This window comes from Wolffia australiana, chromosome 9 (genome assembly GCF_029677425.1).
Source record: "Wolffia australiana isolate 7733 chromosome 9, ASM2967742v1".
NCBI lineage: Eukaryota > Viridiplantae > Streptophyta > Magnoliopsida > Alismatales > Araceae > Wolffia > Wolffia australiana.
The window spans coordinates 10,885,832-10,908,667 of NC_135843.1; the positions used below are offsets into that span (position 1 = coordinate 10,885,832).

The 22,836-nt window shown below is 40.7% G+C and overlaps 2 protein-coding genes across 3 annotated transcripts; both read left to right on the forward strand.

The window, feature by feature from the left end:
- Positions 1 to 828: 828 nt before the first annotated feature.
- LOC144708049 (uncharacterized) lies at positions 829 to 2,967 on the forward strand. Its single transcript, XM_078581341.1, has 2 exons — positions 829 to 1,447; positions 2,668 to 2,967. The coding sequence occupies exons 1-2, from the start codon at positions 974 to 976 to the stop codon at positions 2,830 to 2,832; spliced, it is 639 nt and encodes a 212-aa protein (XP_078437467.1). The 5' UTR covers positions 829 to 973; the 3' UTR covers positions 2,833 to 2,967.
- Positions 2,968 to 5,600: 2,633 nt separating this feature from the next.
- Positions 5,601 to 17,551, forward strand: LOC144707680 (binding protein). Of its 2 annotated transcripts, XR_013582510.1 has the most exons (14): positions 5,601 to 5,990; positions 6,330 to 6,499; positions 6,576 to 6,778; positions 6,876 to 7,084; positions 7,170 to 7,272; positions 7,368 to 7,531; positions 7,657 to 7,795; positions 8,509 to 8,682; positions 8,753 to 8,889; positions 9,977 to 10,267; positions 10,916 to 11,055; positions 11,771 to 11,965; positions 16,778 to 16,875; positions 16,966 to 16,998. XR_013582510.1 is itself a non-coding variant. In XM_078580899.1 (13 exons), exons 1-13 carry the CDS (start codon positions 5,836 to 5,838, stop codon positions 17,446 to 17,448), a joined length of 2,466 nt encoding a protein of 821 aa, XP_078437025.1. In that variant the 5' UTR covers positions 5,602 to 5,835; the 3' UTR covers positions 17,449 to 17,551. The 2 variants fall into 2 exon arrangements, 1 of the variants encoding a protein (XP_078437025.1); XM_078580899.1 differs by lacking the exon at positions 11,771 to 11,965 and having other exon boundaries at positions 5,602 to 5,990; positions 16,966 to 17,551.
- The last annotated feature ends 5,285 nt before the right edge of the window (positions 17,552 to 22,836 follow it).

A 22,836-nucleotide genomic window follows, 5' to 3' on the forward strand; every position in this document is an offset into this window, starting at 1 on the left:
TATTTCTCCCTCTTTCCCTCTATCTCTTCTCTATTATTTTCTCTTTCTCTCTGTCTATATCTCTTTCTCTTTCTGTATTTCTCTCTCTATCTATATCTTTCTCTCTATTCCTCTCTCTTTCTCTCTCAATTTCTCACTCTCTGTCTCTCTCTTGCTCTCTTTCTCTATCTCTTTATATCTCTCTATATTTCTCTTTCTTTTTCTTTCTTTCTTTTTCTGTCTCAGTTTATCCCTCTATATTTCTCTCTTTTTTCTCTCTCAATCTATTTCTCTCTCACTATGTTTCTCTCTCACTCGATGTCTCTCTCTTCTTTTCTCTCTCACTCTATTTCTTTCTCTTCTTTTCTCTCAATCGAGATCTCTCTCTCTTTCTCTTTCTTCTTTTCTCTCTCACTCTATTTCTCTCTCTTCTTTGCTCTCTCACTGTATTTCTCTTTCTTCTTTTCTCTCTCACTCTATTTCTCTCTCTTCTTTGCTCTCTCACTGTATTTCTCTTTCTTCTTTTCTCTCTCACTCTATTTCTTCTTCTTTTCTCTCCCTCTATTTCTCTCTCTTCTTTGCTCTCTCACTCTATTTCTCTCTCTTCTTTTCTCTCTCACTCTATTTCTCTCTTTTCTTTTCTCTCTCACTCGATCTCCCTGTATTCTTCTCTTTCTTTTATTCCTCTCTCTTTGTATTTCTTTCTCTGATTCTCTCTCTCTCTCTTTCTTTCGCTCTCTATCTCTATCTCTCTATTATTTCTTTCTCTTTCTACTTCCTCTCTCTCTCTCAAGACAACAAGGGTAAAACCGAAAACCCAAGTATCCCAACGTTCCTCCCTCCTCCCTCAAATTCAAAATCGCAAACCAGACGACCGTTGCTCATCTCTTCCGTTCCCCCTCTCCTCCCCCCCAGTCTTCTTTCCCCCCTCTCTCTCTCTCTCTCAAGTTTTGTCTCTCTACACTCTTTCTCTCTCTAGCGGTGGCCGGCGACAATGGGCAAGGAGAAGAGCGAACACCCACTTCAGCAAATCGCGGAGAGCTTGACCCACAAGCTTCTCCTGAAGCAATGGCTGAAAGAACAAGAGATAATCGCTCGCCGCGTCGCCCACAGCGAAGCCCATCTCCACTCTCTTCGCTCCGACATCGCCGCTCTCTGCTGCTCCTTCTTCCTCTTCCACGCCTTCTTCATCCTCTCTCTCTTCCTCCTCCCTTCTTCTTCTTTTATTTCTTCTTCTTCTTCTTCTTCTTCTTCTTCTTCTTCTTCTTCTTCTTGCAGACGGGCTTGGATTCCTTCAATTATTTCTATTGTTTGTTCTTTGGCCTTGGCCTGGGCGGTTAAGTACAAGGCGGAGGAGGAGAGAAGAGTGGAGAAGATGTTAGAGAGAGAAGAGGAGGATGGCCGGCTTCTGGGTCGTTGCGTGGAGGAGCTGAAGAAGAAGGGGTTGGAGTTTGATCTGCTCAAGGAGGTGATTTTCTTCTTCTTTTCTTGGTTTGTTTTCTCGGTTTTTTTGGGGTGGTGTTGGAGTTTGATCTGCTCAAGGAGGTGGTTTTTTTTTCTTGGTTTTTTCTTGATTTTTTAAATGGGGTTGGTGCTGGAGTTTTATCTGCACGAGAAGGTATTTTGTATTTTATTAATTTTTTTCTTGTTTTCTTGGTTTCTTGATCTGCTCAAGGAGGTATTTTTTTCCTTCTTTTTGATTTTTTCTTGGTTTTTTTATGTGGTTGATGTTTGATCTGCTCTAGGATGTTTTTTTTTTCCTTTTTTTTCTTTATTTTTCTATTGGGGGTGGTGTTGGAGTTTGATCTGCTCAAGGAGATGATTTTTTTTGGTTTTTCTAACGGAGGCATGTTGAAATTTGAGCACAAGGAGGTGATTTTTTCTATTTTTATTTTTCGTGGCCTTTTTTATGGGAATGGCGTTGGAGTTCGATTCTTTCCTATTTTTCTTTTTTCTTGTTTTTTTTTATGAGGGTGGTGTTAGAGTTTGATCTGCTCGGGGAGGTGATATTTTTCTTTTTTTATTTTTCTTGGTTTTTTCTATGGGGGTGGTGTTGAATAAAGAGCTATAGTTGGTAAAACTAGTGAAGGAACTCAACCGATCATGTTGTTTTTCTCAAGGAGGAGATTCTTTTTTAATTTCTACAATCTTGAAGAAGGTGGTGTTGCAGAACGAGCTTTATAAACTCGTTAAAATTACTGAAAAGAATCAACCAATCGCATTCTTTTTCTCAAGTAGTTGATTTGTTTTTTAAGATTACTTTTGAAGCAAATGGTGTTGAAGAATGTGTTAGACTAGGACAAAGCAACTAATCACATACCTCTTTTCACGGAGGTGGTGTTTTTTTTTCCTTTATTCTTTTATTTCAATGAAGTGCTCTGAAGAATTTCAGTAAAGTAATGAACATGAATCAATTAACCGTATTTATTTTCTCAAGGATATGGTGGGTTTTTTTGAGGATGTGATGTTCAAGAATAGTTCTTCTCACATTCCTTTTCTCGATAGATCTATATTTTCAGTTTGTTTTCAAGAGGTGCTGTTGGAGGAATCAAGTAGGGGTTGTTTTCTAGGAGGGGTTGTCTGTTTTTCAAAAAAACTATTATTTTTAGGGGGGGTTGATGAAGAATCTGTGCTGAGTGAAATATTTAAAATCAATCAATCAATCAATGGTATTTCTTTATCTTTCAGGTGGACGCTCTAAGAAGGGCAAAGAGCCTGAGAGTGGAGGCTGTTCTTGCAAATGGTGGGGATAGTTGGCAGAGGCGATGGTCTAGGAGGGACTCTACAGCCTTGTTCTTTGTGGCTGCTTCGGCTGCTGTTCTTGTTTTGATTAGGGTTGTTCTCTGTAATTGATAAAACCTGTGTGGGGTTCTCTAGAGAGAGAAAGAGGCCCCTCTCTTTGACTTTCTTCTTTTTTGTGTCAAATGCAGAAGAATCTCAATTCTGCAATGTGGGTCAGATTGTTATTTAGTTTTCTTTTTCTAGGTTTGACTTGGTGTTTCCAATTCCTCATAAGGGCATCTCATTTCTTGATCATTTACTTCTTTCAAGTGAGAATGTAGGGGTTTTGTCTTCTTTTATCTTGTAAAAAAGCCAGAGATAATTGACTCTGCAGCAATAACCCAGGAATTCGGTGGAGGTTGGCTTGTTTAGAATGAAATGTTGGGGCTTTTTTCTTGTTTTGTCTACTTTTTTTTCTTGTGAAAATGCCAAGGATTATAGATTTTGCAGCATTGGCATTCTCTCACTTCAGAAATCTCTATTTCCTTTCATTTCAAAATGGTATTTCACCTTATTTTGGTGTTCATGTCTCAGAGTTATGTATTTTACAAATAGTGTGCATAGAAATATGATAAGCTAAAAGAAACACAGGCCAAACATTCACGAGCTGGGATATCACAAAGAAATCTAGTCATTTATCCTTTCTATGAGGCCACAGAACTCACCATACTCTCATAATATGTATTCATAATCATAAGATATGTATTGGTTTATGTGGAGTTTATCTTGGCTTGTCTTAACAAACGAAATTATGCAATTGGATATAATTTGCATGGTTGTTATTTATTTGGAAAAACGTAATTTAAATCTCTTGGGTTTTGTTTAGATAATCATAATTTTGTTTATAAAAATTGATCATCATCGTTGAGTATTAAAATATTCCATCAAATAAAGAAAAATGATATTGACTTCAATTTCCCTTCAATTCAATATGCTAAGAAGAACCTTGGAACCTTAATGAAGAATATCATTCACTGCTGGCATGTATATGTATCTATGATCTTGAATACAGATAAAAAGTACTTTAGAAAATGGACATATTTAAATACTAGAAGAATATGTAACCAGAGAAATCATTTCTTCTGGAGTTCAGTCAATGAGGCCCATTGTGAGCTTGAACCCAAAAAAATAGAAGAAATCGTGTGAGAAGGGCCCATCAATACTATAAGATATTTTAATGATATATCTGTTATTTAGTTTCCATAAGTTCCCTTTCTGTAATAAAGTATGATGTTATGCTAATTGCTTTCTTAAATACTTTGCAAGGATTAAGGCTAACTACATCCTCCAAGTTAGGTCCACTCCATTAACATGTCTAATGTGGCGGGTTAGGGTTCAGGTCAACTCTGGGTCTGGTATGCCCATCCTCCATACCCAACAAATCGAGCACAATTAATGTCATGATGAACTTGACTTCCATATTTGAATCCCTGGGTTAATCAATATGTCTTGCCCAAGATGACAAATTAGGGTCAGGTTGGGTCAACCACACAGTGGCTTGGCCAAGTCACCCCTCTAAGAAGATAGACTAAGGTGATAGGTTGACTTTAGGTCATGTGACCTGCCATCTCAACTCGATGACTTGATCTTAACCAACGTCGATGAGTTGAACCCAAGTATAATTTGGATCTCATCAATTCAGCCCTTCTTCCATATCTACCAATACTTCCTCCCGTATTTTTGTCTCAAAGGAAATCCCCCAAATATATGCATAGTATATGAAGTAGCCCAAAATATATCATTAATCTCTGCGTTATTCATCAAACATACCCCATAAAATATTTAAATAAATTCACAACGATTCATGTTTAGATAGAAACAAATTCAAAAGTGCAAATTTATGAGCAGAAGTAACGGAGCAAGATAACCCATGGTTATAAAGATAAATATGAATAATAGTTAAAAAAGTCAGAAAGATTATAGGTTAACATAAAACATTACAAAGTAAAAGGCCGTAAAAGAAACACAATCAAGGATGGGGGTTAAGCAATCAAGCTACCTGCACATGTCTGGTCTGAGTGGATGATGTTGGATGCTTACGGCTAATAGGAGTAGGAGGTTCTGATATAAAATCAAACTATAATGAATTGGAGTTGATCATCTCCAAGATCTAAGTCTACTTTTTATTATATAGTGGAAACACATTATGCTCTTCAGTTTTACACTTACTCTTAAGGGAATAAATGTTCTTGGTGAATACAAGACCATGTACTCCAAGAATTTGTACGCAAGATTAGCTTAGAAGACAGCCCATCCGAGAATTCTATGGCTGGCAAACTGAATTAACTTTGTAACATGAATAGCAATCTTACTCCCCTCCCAAACTCGTGCCTTCGATTATTAAGTAACCTGCTCGTAAACTCACCCCTTCTGCTTAACATACCATAGCTGATGACCTTTTCACTTCACATTCTTTTTCGTCTCCCTAATCTCTGTAAGTTCTCCAGAAGGATGAAAAAATCTGGATGACTTAATCAAACCACCCATCACTCGATTTAAGCGTTCATCTCGCATTTCGTTAATTTCCGCAGCGCCACTATCCGGGACAGTGCTTGATTTTAGTAAGCCTCGGTTTTCTCCCTTCAAATCTTTCATCCACTTCCTCTTCCCCAAACTCTCCCAAAAATCTGTTTTTCCAGCAATCCCCATCAGACAGGCATAGTGCATGAAGCAACCCAAAAATACTTCATTTTTTTCTCTGTACAATTTATTAAATAAAACTATAAAACCCTTATAAAAGGCACCAACAGAGATAATGGGCTGGGCCATTAGCAGCCCATTCTGAATTAATGGGCCTATTTAGTTAAAGCCCAGTTCATCCAACTCTTCATGTTCTTCTCGCCCTTCTCCAATCGCTTAAACCCACCCTCGCCGCCTCAACGAACTAAAACCCTTTTCTGGCTTCTCTTCCCAATCCTCCCAGTTCAATCATCTCTCTCTATTTTGAACTGGGTAGCTCAAAAGATTGTGTATTTCGTGCTGGCTGATCTGGGTTTTGGATTTTAGCGCAAGAAGAATCTTCTCAGTTCAGTGGGCATTTCGAAATTCGGAGTTTTAAGGCGGATTTAGTGGTTAATGGGTAAGAAAAAGAAGGTAATTCTGCCCCCTAATCTTCCTCCCGAAGTGAGGGAAGAAGAAATCGAGGTTTCCGATGAGGACTTGCAGTTCGTGCGTGGGAACAAGGCATTTGCGAGCTTTCTCACTCGTCTGGACACGAAATCTATTGACAAGTATGGATTTTATTTCGTTTGTTGCTATTGGAATGTTCTTAAACTGCTATTGTTGATTTCTCTGACCACTCCGCGTTGGAATTTTCAAGCAGATTTATCGAGGTGTTTAATTATTCATCTATTGATTTATCATGGATTTTATTTCGTTTGTTACTCGTGGAATGTTCTTAAACTGCTATTCTTGAAATTTCCTGCGTTGAAATTTCCTGTCATGTTAATCGAGGTGTTTCTTTATTCATTGATTGATAAGTAAATGGATGTTATTTCGTTTGTTGCTCTTGGAATGTTCTTAATTTGCTCTTCTTGATTTCTCTTACTAATCTGCGTCGAAATTTCCAGGCATGTTACTCGTGTTGCTGATGTTAAAGAAGATGAACTCGAGAAATTATATGAGCAAAGGAGCAAAAAACAATCCCTTCAGAGATCGTCGGAGAATAAATTTATTGAAGTCGATCCTGTTGACGCTTTACCGGTGAAAACTTTGGATGGACAGCTTTATTACCGTGCAGGTATCCTTTTAATTCTTTCATGATCTAAATATTGTTTTATTTTCTTTCCTTGTTTCTGATACAATTACTTTGATAGCTGAGAAAAAACCCGAAAAAGTTGATGAACACGAAGATGATAAGAACACTGATGCTGCGGCTGAGGTTGATGATAAAGGATTTGTGAAGCTTACTAAGGCAGAACGAAGAGGGAAGCTCAAGAAACTGAAGAAAGAGGCGAAAAGACAGGCTAAAGAGGAGGGTGCCGACGAGGCCCCCACCGATCTTCGTTCTAAAGTGCTGGTAATTCTCTAGATCTTTTTATTCAATTATCGATATGACTCTTGGGTCAAATTTTTATTTCTTTTTCGTAATTTCTTTTGAAATTTTTTTTTCTCAGGCAACTGTAGAAGAAGATCTCTCTGCTGAGGAATTATTTCAGCAGAAGAAAAGTAAATTGGCGGAGATTGGGTTATCACTTCTTGAGGACCCAGAATCCAATATCAAAAATTTGAAGGATTTCCTGCAATTCTGCCATGACAGAGACCACAGAGTGGTTAAGCTGGGGCTTCTCTCGCTGTTAGCCATTTTCAAAGACATCATTCCAGGGTATGTTTCAAAGTTTTTAAAATAATTTATTTTTCTGTAAATATTTTTTTTCTTTGTGCTCAGCTTAGCAAGTGTCGTTATGCAGATATCGGATTAGGCTGCCTACTGAGAAGGAAATGGAAATGAAAGTCTCTAAAACCATAAGAAAGTTGAGGTTTTATGAATCTACCCTTCTGACCACATACAAGGTTTTGTTACTTTGAACTGTGACATTTACAATTTTATGGAAATATTGATCTTGATTTATATGAGATAAAATCTTCTGTTTTTCTCGTTTTATCAGCAATACCTTCTCAGATTGGTGTCTCTGGAAAAGCAGCCTTCTTTCACGCTTGTTGCCATTCGGTGCATGTGTAATTTGCTTGACGCTGTTCCGCACTTCAACTTCAGTGGAAACCTTCTTACCGTTATTGTTAAGAATATGAGCTCTTCGGATGACATGATAAGGTTTTCTCCTAAGTTTTTCTCATTTATTTATTTTTTTATTTCTGTGAGGTGCATCCAACTTCACTGAGCTGGGAATATCCCTTTTTTACTAATATATATTATTTTTTTACGTTTTGTTCTTCAAGGAAACTATGCTGTGACTCTATGAAAACCCTATTTGGTAACGAGGGAAAACACGGAGGTCAGCCAACTCTTGATGCTGTTCAGCAGATTTCCTTCCTTGTAAAGGATAACGACTGTCAGCTTCATCCGGATTGTGCTGAGGTATTATTATAAAAGAATCAATTCTAAATTTTATTATTTTTTTTTCGAACCTTTAGAAAAACTAGAGACATAAAGTAGAAAGAAAAACTAGAGAGAGAAACTAGAGGTTTTATTCTTATTTGCATTGGATGCTTGTACATGTTCGTAAGGCTTTGGAGTTCGATTCGTACAGATCTGATAGGCCTTATGGGTCCCCGTCTTATTGGTTCTGACAAAAGAAACTACAATTGTTTAATTAGTTGGATCCGACTGATCAGAACACCTGGATCATGATTGACCTATCTGGTCTGGTCAAGAGTGGCGATTGATGGTAGATTGTGGAAGTGGTGGAATGGGACGATCAGTCCAATCAGGTGCTGCCACATGACGGACCCCACGTTTCGATCATAAACCAGCATGCGTCAGTGCAAGAGAGCTTGCTTTTATTTTACTATCATGATCGATGTGGATCAATCCAGCTGATCAACCATGATCAGTAACGAATGATTAAAAAATTCAATCAACCAAGATCTGAGCTGAACTCTCAATCTGTTACATCCCAAGATCATAAATTAATCGATGGTCTATCCAATCAATCAGTTGAAAATTTTTGATCCTTCGTGGAATGTCACCTGTTTGAGAAATACCTGTACGAGTGCTGCAATCATATAAACTAGGTGATTTGATTACTAGACAAAATGATTTCATAATTAGAATTATTCATGCTTTGGCAGGTTTTCTTATCCCTAGTTTTGGACGATGATCTGGGAAGGCCTGACACCAAAGAAGAAGATAAGGGCAAACCAAAGAAGAAAGGTCAGAGAAGAAAAGAAGAGAGAGAGAAAGAATTGCCTGGAAGAGGAAAAAAGGCAAGGAAACAGGAGTTGATCGAAAAGACCAGAGAAGAAGTATGCCCCCTGTTCAGCCTGTTCTGATGTGGTTATCATGGGGATTTTGAAAGTTAAAACTATTTTGCAGGTCAACGCAGATCTCCAATCTGCTTCTTTTGTTCCTAGTCCTGAGGAGCGAAGGAATATCCAGTCTCAAACGCTGGCTGCTGTATTTGAGACATACTTCCGTGTTTTGAAGCATACTATCAATTCCAGCATCCCTCGGTATGTGACTTCTTTATTTTTTTTTTCGTAATTTGGGTTTGTTCTTGTATGTGAGTTGATGCTTGGATGAATAACACCAGTTTTTTTAAGTATATTTGATCGAGATACATGTACTTACAGATATAGTAATCAGCATTGAGTGATGGAGAGAGTCAGAGAGGTATACTTAATTCGCTATTGAATCTGTCATCAGTTATGTGCGAACCATCCTTCTTGTTCTATCTTTCTAAAAAATGTTTATGTCCTTCTGTATATATCTCTCTCGATATTTTTTAAAAGTGTTCATATCGTGTCAAACATATCATCATCCAGTCTGTCCAGTCTTTTAAAACAAATCATCCAGTCTGTCTAAACCTGTCCGAAGTTTCATTCTCTCTCTAACCTCTCTCTGTTGATATGTCTATCACTATCTCTGTACTAGTATTTATGTCTATATCTATGTCGTTCTATCTCTCTCTCTCAATTATTAAAAAAGGTTTATATGGTTTGTGAAAGTATCGCCATCCATTCCGTCCAAATCCTTCGGGATGTCTATGGCTTTGTTGTTCCTGAGGGTTAACTATTTCTCTCTTTCAGTATCTCTGTCGCTTTGTCTGTATGCCATGTATCTCTCTCCATGTTTTATTTAAAGAAAATTATATCATCGTTCTAAACATATTATCATTCATTCCATCCGAATCCATCTGACATTTAGTTCTGTTGTCTGTCCTGAGGTTAGCACGGATGACTACATACGATATGAAAGGAAGGCATTAAGGTTAAATAATGATCTAAATACCTCTGTCAATGGCACTATCTCTCTCTCTCTCTCTTTACTAGGTTTACACCTATCTCTGTGTACCTTCTGTCTCTCTCTCTCTCTCTCTATTTTTGTAAGAAAATGATAATATTTTTCTGAACATATTGTTATCCGTTGCATCCAAACCCCTTCCAACATCTCATCTGATTATTATCGGGAATGAACGGATTAGGTTTTTCACTGATTATGCTCCAAATACACGTTCCAGGAATTTTGAAAGTTTTGAAAATTAAATCAAAGTAAAACTCGTTTTTCAAGATTAATCAATAGTTTGTTTGTTATTTTCAGGGCAAATGCGGACTCATCCTCTGCAGATTCTTTTGATTCACATCCTTTACTTGCTCCATGCTTGAAGGGTTTGGGGAAGTTTTCCCATTTGATCGACTTGGATTTCATGGCTGATATAATGGGATGCCTGAAAAAGCTTGCAGGGCTAAAATCTCTCTCCGTCTCTGAACGCCTTCAATGTTGCATAGTGGCGTTCAAAATCATGAAGAATAATCTTGACGCCTTGAATATAGATCTTCAAGAGTTCTATTGTCATCTATACAATCTCTTGCTGGAGTACCGACCCGGCAGGTAAATTCACCGAGAATTACTTGTTTATAGATTTAATATCATAGCTCAGTGTTAGTTGTCACTTATGATGGCGACAAGTTGTCATTGTCCCTGTCATTCATGATTTATAGGGTGACGATGACAAGACAAAATCATCAGTCACTTGTCATTTTCCCTTCGTTTACCTCGCTCTGATGATAAAATGGTCATCAGAATTTTCATTCGTCTGCAGGAAGTGTTGATGATGATGGCAACCTTATCCTAGTCTATCAGCCATAGACATTGACAATAACAATGCCAGTGACGGATTTTTTGACGAGGATAATCATATTCGTCATTGTCAGCAAACACTTCTTAGATGCATGTATATATTTATATCTATGCTGTTGGCCTCAATTACCTTGTTTATGTGCTTTTTGGTTGGATTTTGTGGGTATTCTGTTGAAAAAGATGAACAAGAAGATGAAAATTTAGCAAGTGTTCATTCCATCATGGCTGCAATTTTGATTAAACCTTATTTATCTGTCCAATCTTTTCACTTATTGTTTATGTAATGAATGCAATTGCTGATTGTTTATGTAATGAAGTCGGTATCATCTTCATTCTAGTTCATGCCGTGGTGTTTATGTTTGATTTATTATGCCTAGTATGCTGTTATTTTTCTTGCAGGGATCAAGGGGATACATTGGCTTTGGCCTTTAGCATTATGCTTTCCGAAGGAAAGCAGCATGATATGCAGAGGGCTGCTGCCTTCATTAAGCGGCTTGCGACTTTCTCTCTCTGCTATGGTCCGCAGGAGGCAATGCCAGGTCAGTCGTCATCCCCCCTTTTTTGATTTAGTTCTCTTATTTAAGTAAAAAATAATGTATCTGTGTTGGGTATGAGAACGGTTTAATGACTTTCTCTCTCTGCTAAGGGAAGAAATGATAACAACTTTCTCTCTCTACTAAGGAAAAAATGTACCCATGATGATGACGATAAAGATGATGAATTGTTGTCTTCCCGGTCTTAGTCATCCATGGGTTGATGATAGAGGGAAGGAGAGAAAGATTAGTGGTTTGTGGTTACGTCTGGATCTCTTTGCTATGGCTCGCAGATGGATGATAGAGAAGGATGGGCAGAACGGGATAGAAGGACATTTTGATCTGCCATCCGTCGTTTTGGCTGCCGTTCCGTTTTGTTTCTGTCCAAACAGATGACGGAATGGAACGAAACAGAAGGCACTAAGGCTTTTGCTCCGTTCTCTGTTCTGAGGTCAGGACGGATGACTGATGACTGTACAGAACGGAGCGGACTGTCATCCATCACTAAGCCTTACTCACGGCTGATTTAATGACTTGTTTCCCCTCTTTGCATCTGTTTAAAGGAAAACTACTCTATAGATGAATGGCTAAAATATCCTTGATAACGGTTATCTAGACTCAAAGAAGTTTCTGATTATCTGTTGTGTTAAGAACCTCGACAATGATTCAATCAATGCGCATAACCCTCTGTGGTATTCTACTGATGTTCGGTGGAAAACAGTATCCGAGCAATCAACAGAGATATTCGTCCGGGGAGATGAATTAACAAGAAGAAACACCAACAATCCAGCGGACGAGAGAATACAGGACGAACGTAGAGGTGGAAGATTGTATCTCAGAGTAGAATAGTAGATGGTGAGGACTTGACGGCCGGATCGGCAGTCTGGACGCGGGAGGATCTCCTGAGACGCCGGAGGTTTTCTCCAACTTCCGTCTGATGCCCCTTCTTCCGGTCCCTCCCCCTTTTTATCTCTTTTCCCGCCATTTGTATTCCCGCCTTATTCAAAATCTTGCATGTGCTAGTCACTCCCCACGTGAGAGGCTGTTTGCCTTTCTCTTCTTTGACATATAAGTGCGCAAGGGGCGCTTATCATTACTTTCCCCTCCAAAAACCAATTGGTCCCCAATTGGAAAACTGGGGAATCGCCTTTGTAGAGAATTGACATCTTCCCATGTGGCTTCAAAGTTAGGACGATTTTTCCATTTTACCAACACCTGCATCCCGTCTCTGTTGAATCGATATGATAAAATGCAGTCGGGGTAGACCTGCCATTCCAAATCATCAGACTGGTTAGTTGGAATATCAAATATCGGAATTGTTGCCAATCGCTTTTTTCAGCTTAGAAACATGAAATACTGGGTGAATCGACACGTAGTTGGAAGGTCCAGTCTATACCCCACCGGTCCTACTTTCTCTTAATTTTATAAGGGCCAAAATAACGTGGGGCTAATTTTTCACATGGGACTTTCGCTAGGGATTTCATGTGATATGGTCTCACTTTCAAATACACCCAATCTCCTTCTTGAAATGACAGTTCACGTCTGTGTTTGTCCGCTTGTCTCTTCATAGCTTGTTGGGCCTTGGCCATATGAGATTTAAGTAGTGTTAAAATCTTGTCTCTTTCTTGTAGAAGAATGTCCAAAGAATCTATTGGGGATGCGGGACTCCCGTATTTAATCAATTGTGGAGGGTCCCTGCCATACACAGCTCGAAATGGTGTCATTTTGATGGCCGTGTGGAATGAATTGTTATAGCTGTATTCTGCCCATGCGAACCATTTCGCCCAATGTTTCGGTTGTTCAGATGAGAAACACCTCAAATAACATTCCAAACTTCTGTTAGTTACTTCTGTTTGTCCATCCGTCTCGGGATGGTAGGAGGAACTTAGATGTAATGTAGTCCCTTGCATTTTGTGTAGTTCCTTCCAAAAGCCACTGGTGAATAGCTGCCTCTATCCGATATAATGGATCTCGGTATCCCATGTAGTCGAACTATTTCTTTTGTGAATACAGTGGCGATGTCCAGAACTGAGAAAGGATGTTTAATGGGAATGAAGTGAACATATTTGCTTAATCGATCTACCACCACGAGTATGGCATTGTATCCTTGTGAATTGGGTAACCCTTCAATGAAATCCAGAGAGAGGTCCTCCCAAATATTATCTGGGATTGGAAGAGGCGTGAGCAGACCGGCGGGACTCAAGGTCGAAGACTTATGAGCTTGGCAGATATGACATGACGATACATACGTCTTAATTTTCTTCTTCATCCCCTGCCAGTAAAACTGCTGAGTGATACGTTTATACGTTCTCAAAAACCCTCCATGTCCCCCTACTTTTGCATCATGCATTTCATATAACACTTTGTCAATCAGAGTGGAAGTACTGGGTAGCACCAGTTTGTCCTTATAGTATAGAAGATTCTGGTGTACAGAGTAGTCTGTATAACTACCATCTTTTACTATAACCGACTACTTGATGGTTGCCAATGTGGGATCTTGGTCTATTTCTCTTTCAAGTTGTTCCCGGTCTAGCCAGTGAGTCATGGATATGTGGTTAAGAGCCATATTACCCATTGAACTTGATAAAGCGTCCGCGAGGGTGTTACTCCGACCTGTTTTGTATTTGATCTCAAATTGATACCCCAATAGATTAGATACCCACTTGTGGTAGTGCTGAGGAATACCCTGTTGATCGTTTAAGAATTTGAGAGAAATTGATCAGTTAAAATGAAAATTTTGTTGAAGAAAAGGTAATGTTTCCATTTACTGACTGCCCACACCACTGCCATAAGTTCCCTCTCATATGTGGATTTAGCTTGGGCTCTGTGCGATAATGCCTTGCTGAAATATGCAATTGGGTGTGAGTCCTGTAATAACACTCCTCCCACACCAATGCCAGAAGCGTCAGTCTCCACAGTGAATGGTTTTGAAAAATCAGGTAGCTTGAGAATTGGGGTGGTTGACAGTGCCTTCTTTAGCGCTTGAAATGCCTGATCTGACTCGGCTGTCCATAGAAAAGCGTTCTTTTTTAGCAGTTTGGTCAATGGAGAAGCAATAATAGAGTAATGTTGAACAAATCTTCGATAATAGTTTGTCAAGCCCAGAAAGCCTCGCAATTGCTTGAGATTGACGGATCTTGGCCAGTTCTGTACTGCTTCTACTTTGCCTGCATCAGTCGAGACTCCATCTGCTGAAACCCAATGGCCCAAGACTTCGATTTTATCTCTGTGAAAATCGCATTTGATTGAATTGACACATAAATGATTTTTGGATAACAGTGCCAACACTTTCTTTAGATGAATTTCATGCTCCTCCAAAGTTCTGCTGTAGACCTCAATATCGTCGGAAAATACAAGTACAAATTTCCTCAAATAAATCATTGCTTGATTTGGGTTGCATAATTCATGGATTCTTCGAAATTGCCGCTTACTCCGGAGTACCTCCTGAGGATGCAGGTTGGTGGTGTCTCCATAAGGTCTAAACTCTGGGTCTGACTATAGGGTATATATTCTGTCCTTCCACAATAGCTTTAGTGTTAGCAGGCGATAGTTGGAATAGAACCAGTCCAGAGTCTTGAGCCAATGTACTCCTAAGACCACATCAAACCTGCCCAGAGCGAGTGGAAAAAAGTCTTGGACAATGTCGATCCCTTGCAAGTAAAGATTCACATTTAGACAAATTCCTTGCGACGATCTCAGATATCCATCTCCCTGAGGACGTCAAATCGAGGCCCTGCGATGATAGGTATATCTAAGGAACTTAGAATAGTGGGGTTAATGAAATTATGCGTGGCTCCCCCGTCTATCAACACCACTACACTTGATCCCTTGATAGATCCCCAAAGCTTGAGAGCTCCTGTGGCTGAATGTCTCTGTGCTTGCCTGAGATTAACCCTTGCCAGGAATAATGCTCCTTCTGTGATAGGTTCCTCATCAGTCTGCATGAGGTCCTCTTCTCCACAGTATCAACAGTTCCTGACAACTCGTCACCTTCTCTTACCAGAATAAGATTCAGGTTTTTCTTGCATCAGTGACCTGGAGAGATTCTCAGAACAAGCCAATAGCATAGTCCCTTGTCTTTCCTTCGTTGGTCTCAGGTTACTCTTCCGTTCATTCCTATAATTTTGGGAACTCCTGGTGTTGACCTGGTAGTTCTGATTATGTGGGGCCGTATTTCTTACTATTGGCTTGCGTTGCTGTGGAAAACTTGGGGGAGATTTTGGAGTAGGTCCGGTTGTTTGCCTCTGAACTGTACAAGTGTCAGGAGTAATCTCGGCATAGGGTGGTACCGTCTGCCAAGCTCTGTATAAAATTCCCAGGTCGGCTTCAGCTCGGAGTGACAAATCCATAATTTCACGTAGTCCGTAGGGTCTGTATCTCAGCACTTCTGTTCTTATTTCTGGAAGTAACCCTCGGAGATAGGTGCTTTTTTTTATTTCTGGTGCAACTAAAGGCAATTGAATAATAATTTCTTCAAACTCGGTTCGATATTCACTGACAGTAGTCTTCTGTTGGACTTCAAACAACTGTCCATGGAGAACATGGGTAGCTAGAGCATACCTTCCTTCGAAATGACTTTTAAAGTCGAGCCAAGTTGCCATACCAAAATTCTCCTCTGTATGAATGAACCAGGTCCGGGCAGCATCATCCAAGTGTAGGGCCAATAAATGTAGTTTGTTGTGGTCGGTCATGGGATGTAAACGGAAGAATCTTTCAACTGTCTTTAACCAAGCTTCTGGTTGGTATCCACTGAATATAGGTAGATCACCTCTTTTAAATCTGCAATCGAAATCGATTCTTCTCTCCGGAGGTTGATGAGGAATTTCTTCATAAGAATTTGAATTTCCCGTAACTGGTGCCTTGTTCTTCAGCTGCGTGCTCATAGAAGCCATATCTTGCATAATATGCTCCAAGACGTTTGTAACACGGATCTGATTTGCCTCTACTCGGGATGCCAACGCCTCTAATTTTTCTTCCAAATCGGCCATGAGCACCTGGAATTTCTTGACTCAAGTGTAATGTAACAGAAGTACTGGATGATATGGATAATGCTTGTAAAATCAAGAACTGAATTAACTGCTTGAAATTTTCTTGACGATTCCTCAATGCAATCGTAGAAGATATGGTCAGTCACGGAAACCTTCGAAACAATAGATCTCAGAATTATGGCTCTGATTATCTGTTGTGTTAAGAACCTCGACAATGATTCAATCAATGCGCATAACCCTCTGTGGTATTCTACTGATGTTCGGTGGAAAACAGTATCCGAGCAATCAACAGAGATATTCGTCCGGGGAGATGAATTAACAAGAAGAAACACCAACAATCCAGCGGACGAGAGAATACAGGATGAACGTAGAGGTGGAAGATTGTATCTCAGAGTAGAATAGTCGATGGTGAGGACTTGACTGCCGGATCGGCAGTCTGGACGCGGGAGGATCTCCTGAGATGCCCGAGGTTTTCTCCAACATCCGTCTGATGCCCCTTCTTCCGGTCCCTCCCCCTTTTTATCTCTTTTCCCGCCATTTGTATTCCCGCCTTATTCAAAATCTTGCACGTGCTAGTCACTCCCCACGTGAGAGGCTGTTTGCTTTTCTCTTCTTTGACATATAAGTGCGCAAGGGGCGCTTATCATGTTGCCCAACGGCTTTACTTTGGAAAATATCTTGTATTTCAATCCAGTTTTACTTCTACTTTGAAAATAAATTATTGCCACTGATGGTTACAGCTTTGGTCACGGTGCGGCACCTTCTACTGCGGAACCCCAAGTGCCGCAATCTCCTCGAAAACGACCCCGGCGGCGGCTCTCTCTCGGGCCTTGTCCTGGTGCGCAAACATTTTTATTTAAAATTACTACCCATTTATTTTGTCTTTTTATCTGCCATTACCCACGAATAAAAATCAACTAATTCACAGAAATACGACCCGGAAACCTCTGATCCAAACTTGAGTGGTGCGCTATCGTCAGTTCTTTGGGAGCTGAGCCTGTTGGCCAAACACTACCACCCTTCTCTCTCATCAACCAGCTCATGGATCTCAAACATGGCCTCAACTCTGACCCAAACCCACCTCCCCACTACCTCCCCCCAGCAGGCCTTTGCGGAACTTTCTCTCTCTAGACTCCCATTGCCTGCTCCCAAACCCCCATCCTCTCTGAACCGCAAGAGGAAGAGAGAGAGAGGCACATCCTCTCTTTCTCTCTCTAGCCCTCTTCTTGGGGAGGATGCGATGATGGAGAAGCTGGAGGGCCATTTCTCTCTCTTGGAAGAGATTTCTGAGGCTGAGAAGTTGCAGTCAGAGCTGAACCGGCTCTCCAATTCCATCAGTTTGTATGCAGAGTTCAAGAAGCAAGCCAAGAGCTTGAAAACCGGGAAGAAAAAGATGAAGAAAACTAAATAAGTGTATTATTTTTATCTTTTCATTTCTTAAATTGGTAAAATCCCAACATTTCTCCTCTTTCTCTCTCTAGTTTTTATTGAATTTTTCTGCCAGTTTTGGTTCACATGTTTTTTCTTCGGAAATATTTATTGAATTCTTGGAGATATGATACAATGGAAAATCTCCACAGATTTGATTTTTAATCATACTGACGTGGCAATTGGTGGGCCTAGAATGAAAACTTGGGACAAATGGTTTGGACCAATAAAAAAACCTTAATTTGCTATTTTTGCTATCTCTATCACCTTCAATGTTTCGATCCGAATCTATGTCACTATCTTGATCTTACATTTGGATCTCCATCTCTGTCTATCTCTATCATCGTATCCATCTCTCTCTCTAGAATCTCTCCAGTTCACATTTCTCAATTTCTCACTTACATTTTCTTTGTCTCTGTATATCTCAGAATCTCTAGGTTTCTAGACTCTCTCTCTATTACCCATCTATTTATCTCATAGTTCCTATGACTTCACATATATCTAGAGAGAGGAAGACGTGATGGATGTCCTCTCTCACTAGAATCTCTAGTTCTCAGTTCTGTCTCTCTAACTCTTGTCTGTTCTCTGTATTTCTCAGAATGTCTTATTCTCAACTCTCTCTCTCCACTACCCCTCTAACTCTCTGTGTATGTATATATTTCATAGTTCCCACCAATCTTAACTCATATATCTAGAGAGAGAAAGACATGGTGCATGTCCTCTCACTGGAATCTCTCTAGTTCTCATTTCTCTCTCTCACTCTTATATTTTGGCTCTGTATGTCTCAGAATCTCTCTCTACAACCCCTCTATGTCTCTTTCTACACTCGCCATGTAAACACATTGAAATACATGTATCTAGAGAGAGACATTATGTGTATCCTGTCTCAGTCGAAGTTCTCATTTCTCTCTCTCTCTAGATACATGTCTAGAGACAGAAAGAAGTGATGCCAGCTCAGGGGTTGTAGAGAGAGAGAGACTAGCATAGGAAGGTAGTTGGGATTAGTGCTGTAGGCTGATGCCTGTCTAGTCTGCACCACTGATTTCCATAGCTGCTTGACGTGGAAGCAACTATGTCTAGAGAGAGAGAGAGAAAGTAGAGAGATGATCAAGAGAGAGAAGAGAGAAAATGAGAGAGGTTGTCGTCTGGGCTCAGCTTTCTCTATCTACATGTATACGTTTCTCTGTCATCTATAACTCACTTTCTATCACTTTCTTTCATTCTGTCTGGGAATTTCAAACGATGATATCTTTAGGATTTCTTTCCCATTCTTTCCACGCGTGTTCTTGCGTGTTGGTGTGGGAAAGCGAGACTAACAGCGTAGAATAGAGAGAAAATGATAGAGAAGAACGAGAAAAAGGGGAGAAAGACTAGAGAGAGAGACAAGCAACCTCTGTAGCCAGAGAGGAGTGATTAAGAGAGGAGGGAAGACGGAGAAAAGTAGTGGAGAGACTGAAAGAGAGAAAGAAGAGAAAGGAGAAGAGAGAAGAAAAGAGACTAGGGAAGAGGGAAAAAGAGCTATTAGACATGAGTAGGAAAGTGCGAGAAAAAGAGAAATAAGGAAGAAGAGATAAAGAGAGTAGGAAAGAGAGAAAGAAGAGAGAGGAGAGATTGAAAGAGAGAAAGAAGACAGAAGAGGGAAAAGGAGAAGAGTGAAGAGAAGAGACTATGGAAGAGAGAAAAAGATATTTAAGTCATGAGTAGGAAAGTGCGAGAAAAAAAGAGAAGTAAGAAGATAAAGAAAGTAGGAAAGAGAGAGAAAGAGAGAGGAGAGAAGTGTAAATGGACGAAGGAAAGAGATGGAGGAAGAGAGAACGAGAGAAAAAATTCAAATTAGTGAGCAAGTGAGGGAGAGAGAAAACGGAAGAGAGAGATATAGGAGCGAGAGAGAAGGATAGAGAGAGAGATATATAGAGAGAGGGAGGGAGAGCGAGAGAGAAAGAGAGACATGGAGAGAGAGAAAGCGGGAGCGAGAGGAAGAGCAAGAGAGAGACGAGAGAGAATATCTATAGAGAGAGAGAGCGTGAGAGAGACAGAGATAGAGATAGATAGATAGATGGATAGATAGATAGATAGATATATATATATAGAGAGAGATAGATAGATAGATAGTTAAACAGATAGATAGATAAATAGATAAAGAGGAGGGAGGGAGAGAGATCGAGATAGGGATAGATAGAGAAGGGAGGGAGAACGAGAGAGAAAAACATAGTAGTAAATATTGACAGAGAGAGAGAGAGAGAGAGAGCGGCAGAGACAAAGAGAAAGCGGGAGTGAGAGGAAGTGCAAGAGAGAGAAAGCGATAGCGAGAGCGAGAGCGAGAGCAAGAGCAAGATCAAGAGAGAGACAGAGAAAGGGCGAGAGAGAGAGAGAGAGAGCGGGAGCAAGAGCAAGAGAGAGACAGAGAAAGCGGGAGCGAGAGTAAGAGCAAGAGAGAGACAAAGAGAGAGCGATAGAAACAGCGAGAGAGATAGAGAGTGATAGAAAGAGCGAGGAAGATAGAGTGATAGAGAGAGCAAGAGAGATAGAGAGTGATAGAAAGAGCGAGAGAGATAGAAAGTGATAGAAAGAGCGAGAGAGATAGAGACGGCGGAAGGAAGAGAGATAGATAACTAGGTAGATAGAGAGAGATAGATAAAGAGAGAGATATAGAGAGAGAGCGAGGAGGAAGAGCAAGAGAGAGAGCGATGAGGAAGAGCAAGAGAGAGATAGAGAGAGAGAGAGCGAAGAGGTAGAGAAAGAGCGAAGAGGAAGAGCAAGAGAGAGAGAGAGCGAGCGAAGAGGAAGATCAACAGAGAGATAGAGAGAGAGAGAGCGGAGAGGAAGAGAGAGAGAGAGCGAAGAGGAAGATCAACAGAGAGAGAGAGAGAGAGAGAGAGCGGAGAGGAAGAGAGAGAGAGAGTGAAGAGGAAGATCAACAGAGAGATAGAGAGAGAGAGAGAGCGGAGAGGAAGAGAAAGAGAGAAAGCTAAGAGGAAGATCAACAGAGAGATAGAGAGTGAGAGAGAGAGAAAGCGAGAGCAAAATAGAGAGAGAGATAAAGCGAGAGCAAGATAGAGAGAGAGATAAAGCGAGAGCAAGATAGGGAGAGAGATAAAGCGAGAGCAAGATAGAGAGAGAGAGAGAAAGCGAGAGAAAGATAGAGAGAGAGAGATAGCGAGAGGAAGATAGAGAGAGAAAGCGAGAGCACGAGAGAGACAGAGAGAGAGCTAGAGAGAGAAAGAGTCAACGACGTGACTGAGGAACTTGTCGATCACATGCTTCCACGAAGTCATTTCCTTCATTTCAACGGCACGTTTGCGCGTTTCCACCGCCCCATTGACCAACACCTTACACGTCAGCCTTCGTCCCGTCCCGGTTACGTCATCCTCTTAAAATGTGGGACCCAACATTATTTAAGTTTGAGTACTGTACGGACCACCGTACAATATATCGATCCCGCATACTGCGACAGCTGGACAAATTTGGCAATATTTTGACGTCACGTCATCAGCCACGTCATCGTCAACGCGTTTAACGACTGGGGGGACCAGTTTTAAAAAAATGTTTAAAATTAACTGGGCCTCGTAAAATTGGAATTAAAAGAGTCAATTTTATATGGTTGGTTGGAAGGAGGATGATTTTGGTCTGTTTAGTCCCATCCCGTCATCCAAGTCATTTCCTGCGTTAGTCATCTGTCATCTGTCTGGGAATTAAGAGAGCGAGAAATGAGGCGGAAAAGAGATAGACGTGGTCAGTAGAGACGGGGAGAAAGTGAGAGGGAAAGAAAGAGAGCTTGCAAGCCATTTTTGTTATTGTGACAGACGAATGACAGAACGGGACTGACGACGTAATGGAGCCAATGACAAAATGCGGAAGGGTGAATAAATGACTGGACGAGAGCATGGTAAACTCGACTGGAAATGACCTATGGACGACAAGATATATATATATATATATATATATATATATATATAGAGAGAGAGAGAGAGAGAGAGAGAGAGAGAGAGAGAGAGATAGATGAATTGTTCGTTTTGTTCGGTTTTCCGAACAGAACAAACACAAATTCGAACAGAACATCGCACAGACCCGTGTCTGGTCCTTTTGTTCACTTTATGTGAATTTTGTTCTAGTTTTGTGCGAATGTGCCAATTTGTGCTAATCTGCGAATTTTGTTTGTTTTTGAAAAAAAACAACAGAACAAAGAAGACGGCCCTGTGCGGTTCTTTTGTACGAATTTTTTTATCGTTTTAAACGAACAGAACAGACCAACCATGTCTAGGGTGGGCTAGTGGACGACAAAGAACAGTGCCCGAGGGTTGTTTTGGTAGAGATGAGGAGGAAGTGAGAGGAAAAGAAATAAAAAAGGCTTGTGAGTCATGTCCGGCTCTCCGTCACGGACCAATGACTGGACAGGACTGATAACTGAAGGGTGACGAGGATAAAATGCTGACAGGTTAATGAATCAATAACTGGGCGACCAAAATGCTGATGGCAGTGACGACAACAATTGCCGATGCGTGCCAGGGTAGAGACGGGGAGAGAGCAAGAGGGAAAGATGACAAGCAGACAAATGACCGGACGGGGCTGATGACGGAGTGGCGACGAAAACGGAATGCAGACCGATGAAAGGGCGACTGAACTGACGTCTGTTAAGACTGAAGACAGAATGGCGACGATGACGAAATGCAGACCGATGAACGGGTGACTGAACGGACAGCCGTTAAGACTGAAGACAGAATGGCGACGATGACGAAATGCAGACCGATGAATGGGTGACCGAAAGGATGGCCGTTAACACTGACGACAGAATAGTGACGATGACGAAATGCATACCGATGAAAGGATGACTGAACGGACAGCCATTAAGACTGACGACAGAAGGGTGACGATGACGAAATGCAGACAGATGAATGGGTGACTAAACGGGCAACCTTTAATAGTGACGACAGAATGACAAGGATGACAAAATCTAGACCGACTGGAACAGGTGACAGAACGGACGGCCATTGTGACTGATAACAGAGTGGCGACGATGACGAAATGGAGACTGATATGAACAAGTGACTGCAAGGACAGCCGCTACGACGGATGACAGAATGGCAAAGATGACGAAATGCAGACAGATGAACGGGTGACTGAACGGGCAACCGTTAAAGACTGATGACAGAATGGTTGACGATGACGAAATGCAGACCATTGAACAGGTGACTTAACGGACGACCTTTAAGACAGATGACGGAATGCAGATGGATGAACGGGGGACTGAAAGGACGGCCGTTAAGTCTCATGACGTCATCCGTCGTCCGTCCATATCTAACGGCAGGTTTCTCGTTGTCGGAATTACCGCATGGGGTAGTTGCCACGGAAATCGTACTGCCGGACTACGGAC

What these genes read in the sequence shown, in the direction of transcription:
- LOC144708049 (XM_078581341.1), top strand. Translation starts at nt 974, where the DNA reads ATGGGCAAGGAGAAGAGCGAACACCCACTTCAGCAAATCGCGGAGAGC. An exon ending in AGTTTGATCTGCTCAAGGAG is followed by an intron (nt 1,448 to 2,667) that starts GTGATTTTCTTC and finishes TTTATCTTTCAG; the next exon opens with GTGGACGCTCTAAGAAGGGC.
- LOC144707680 (XM_078580899.1), top strand. Translation starts at nt 5,836, where the DNA reads ATGGGTAAGAAAAAGAAGGTAATTCTGCCCCCTAATCTTCCTCCCGAA. An exon ending in ACAGCTTTATTACCGTGCAG is followed by an intron (nt 6,500 to 6,575) that starts GTATCCTTTTAA and finishes TTACTTTGATAG; the next exon opens with CTGAGAAAAAACCCGAAAAA. An exon ending in TCGAAAAGACCAGAGAAGAA is followed by an intron (nt 8,683 to 8,752) that starts GTATGCCCCCTG and finishes ACTATTTTGCAG; the next exon opens with GTCAACGCAGATCTCCAATC.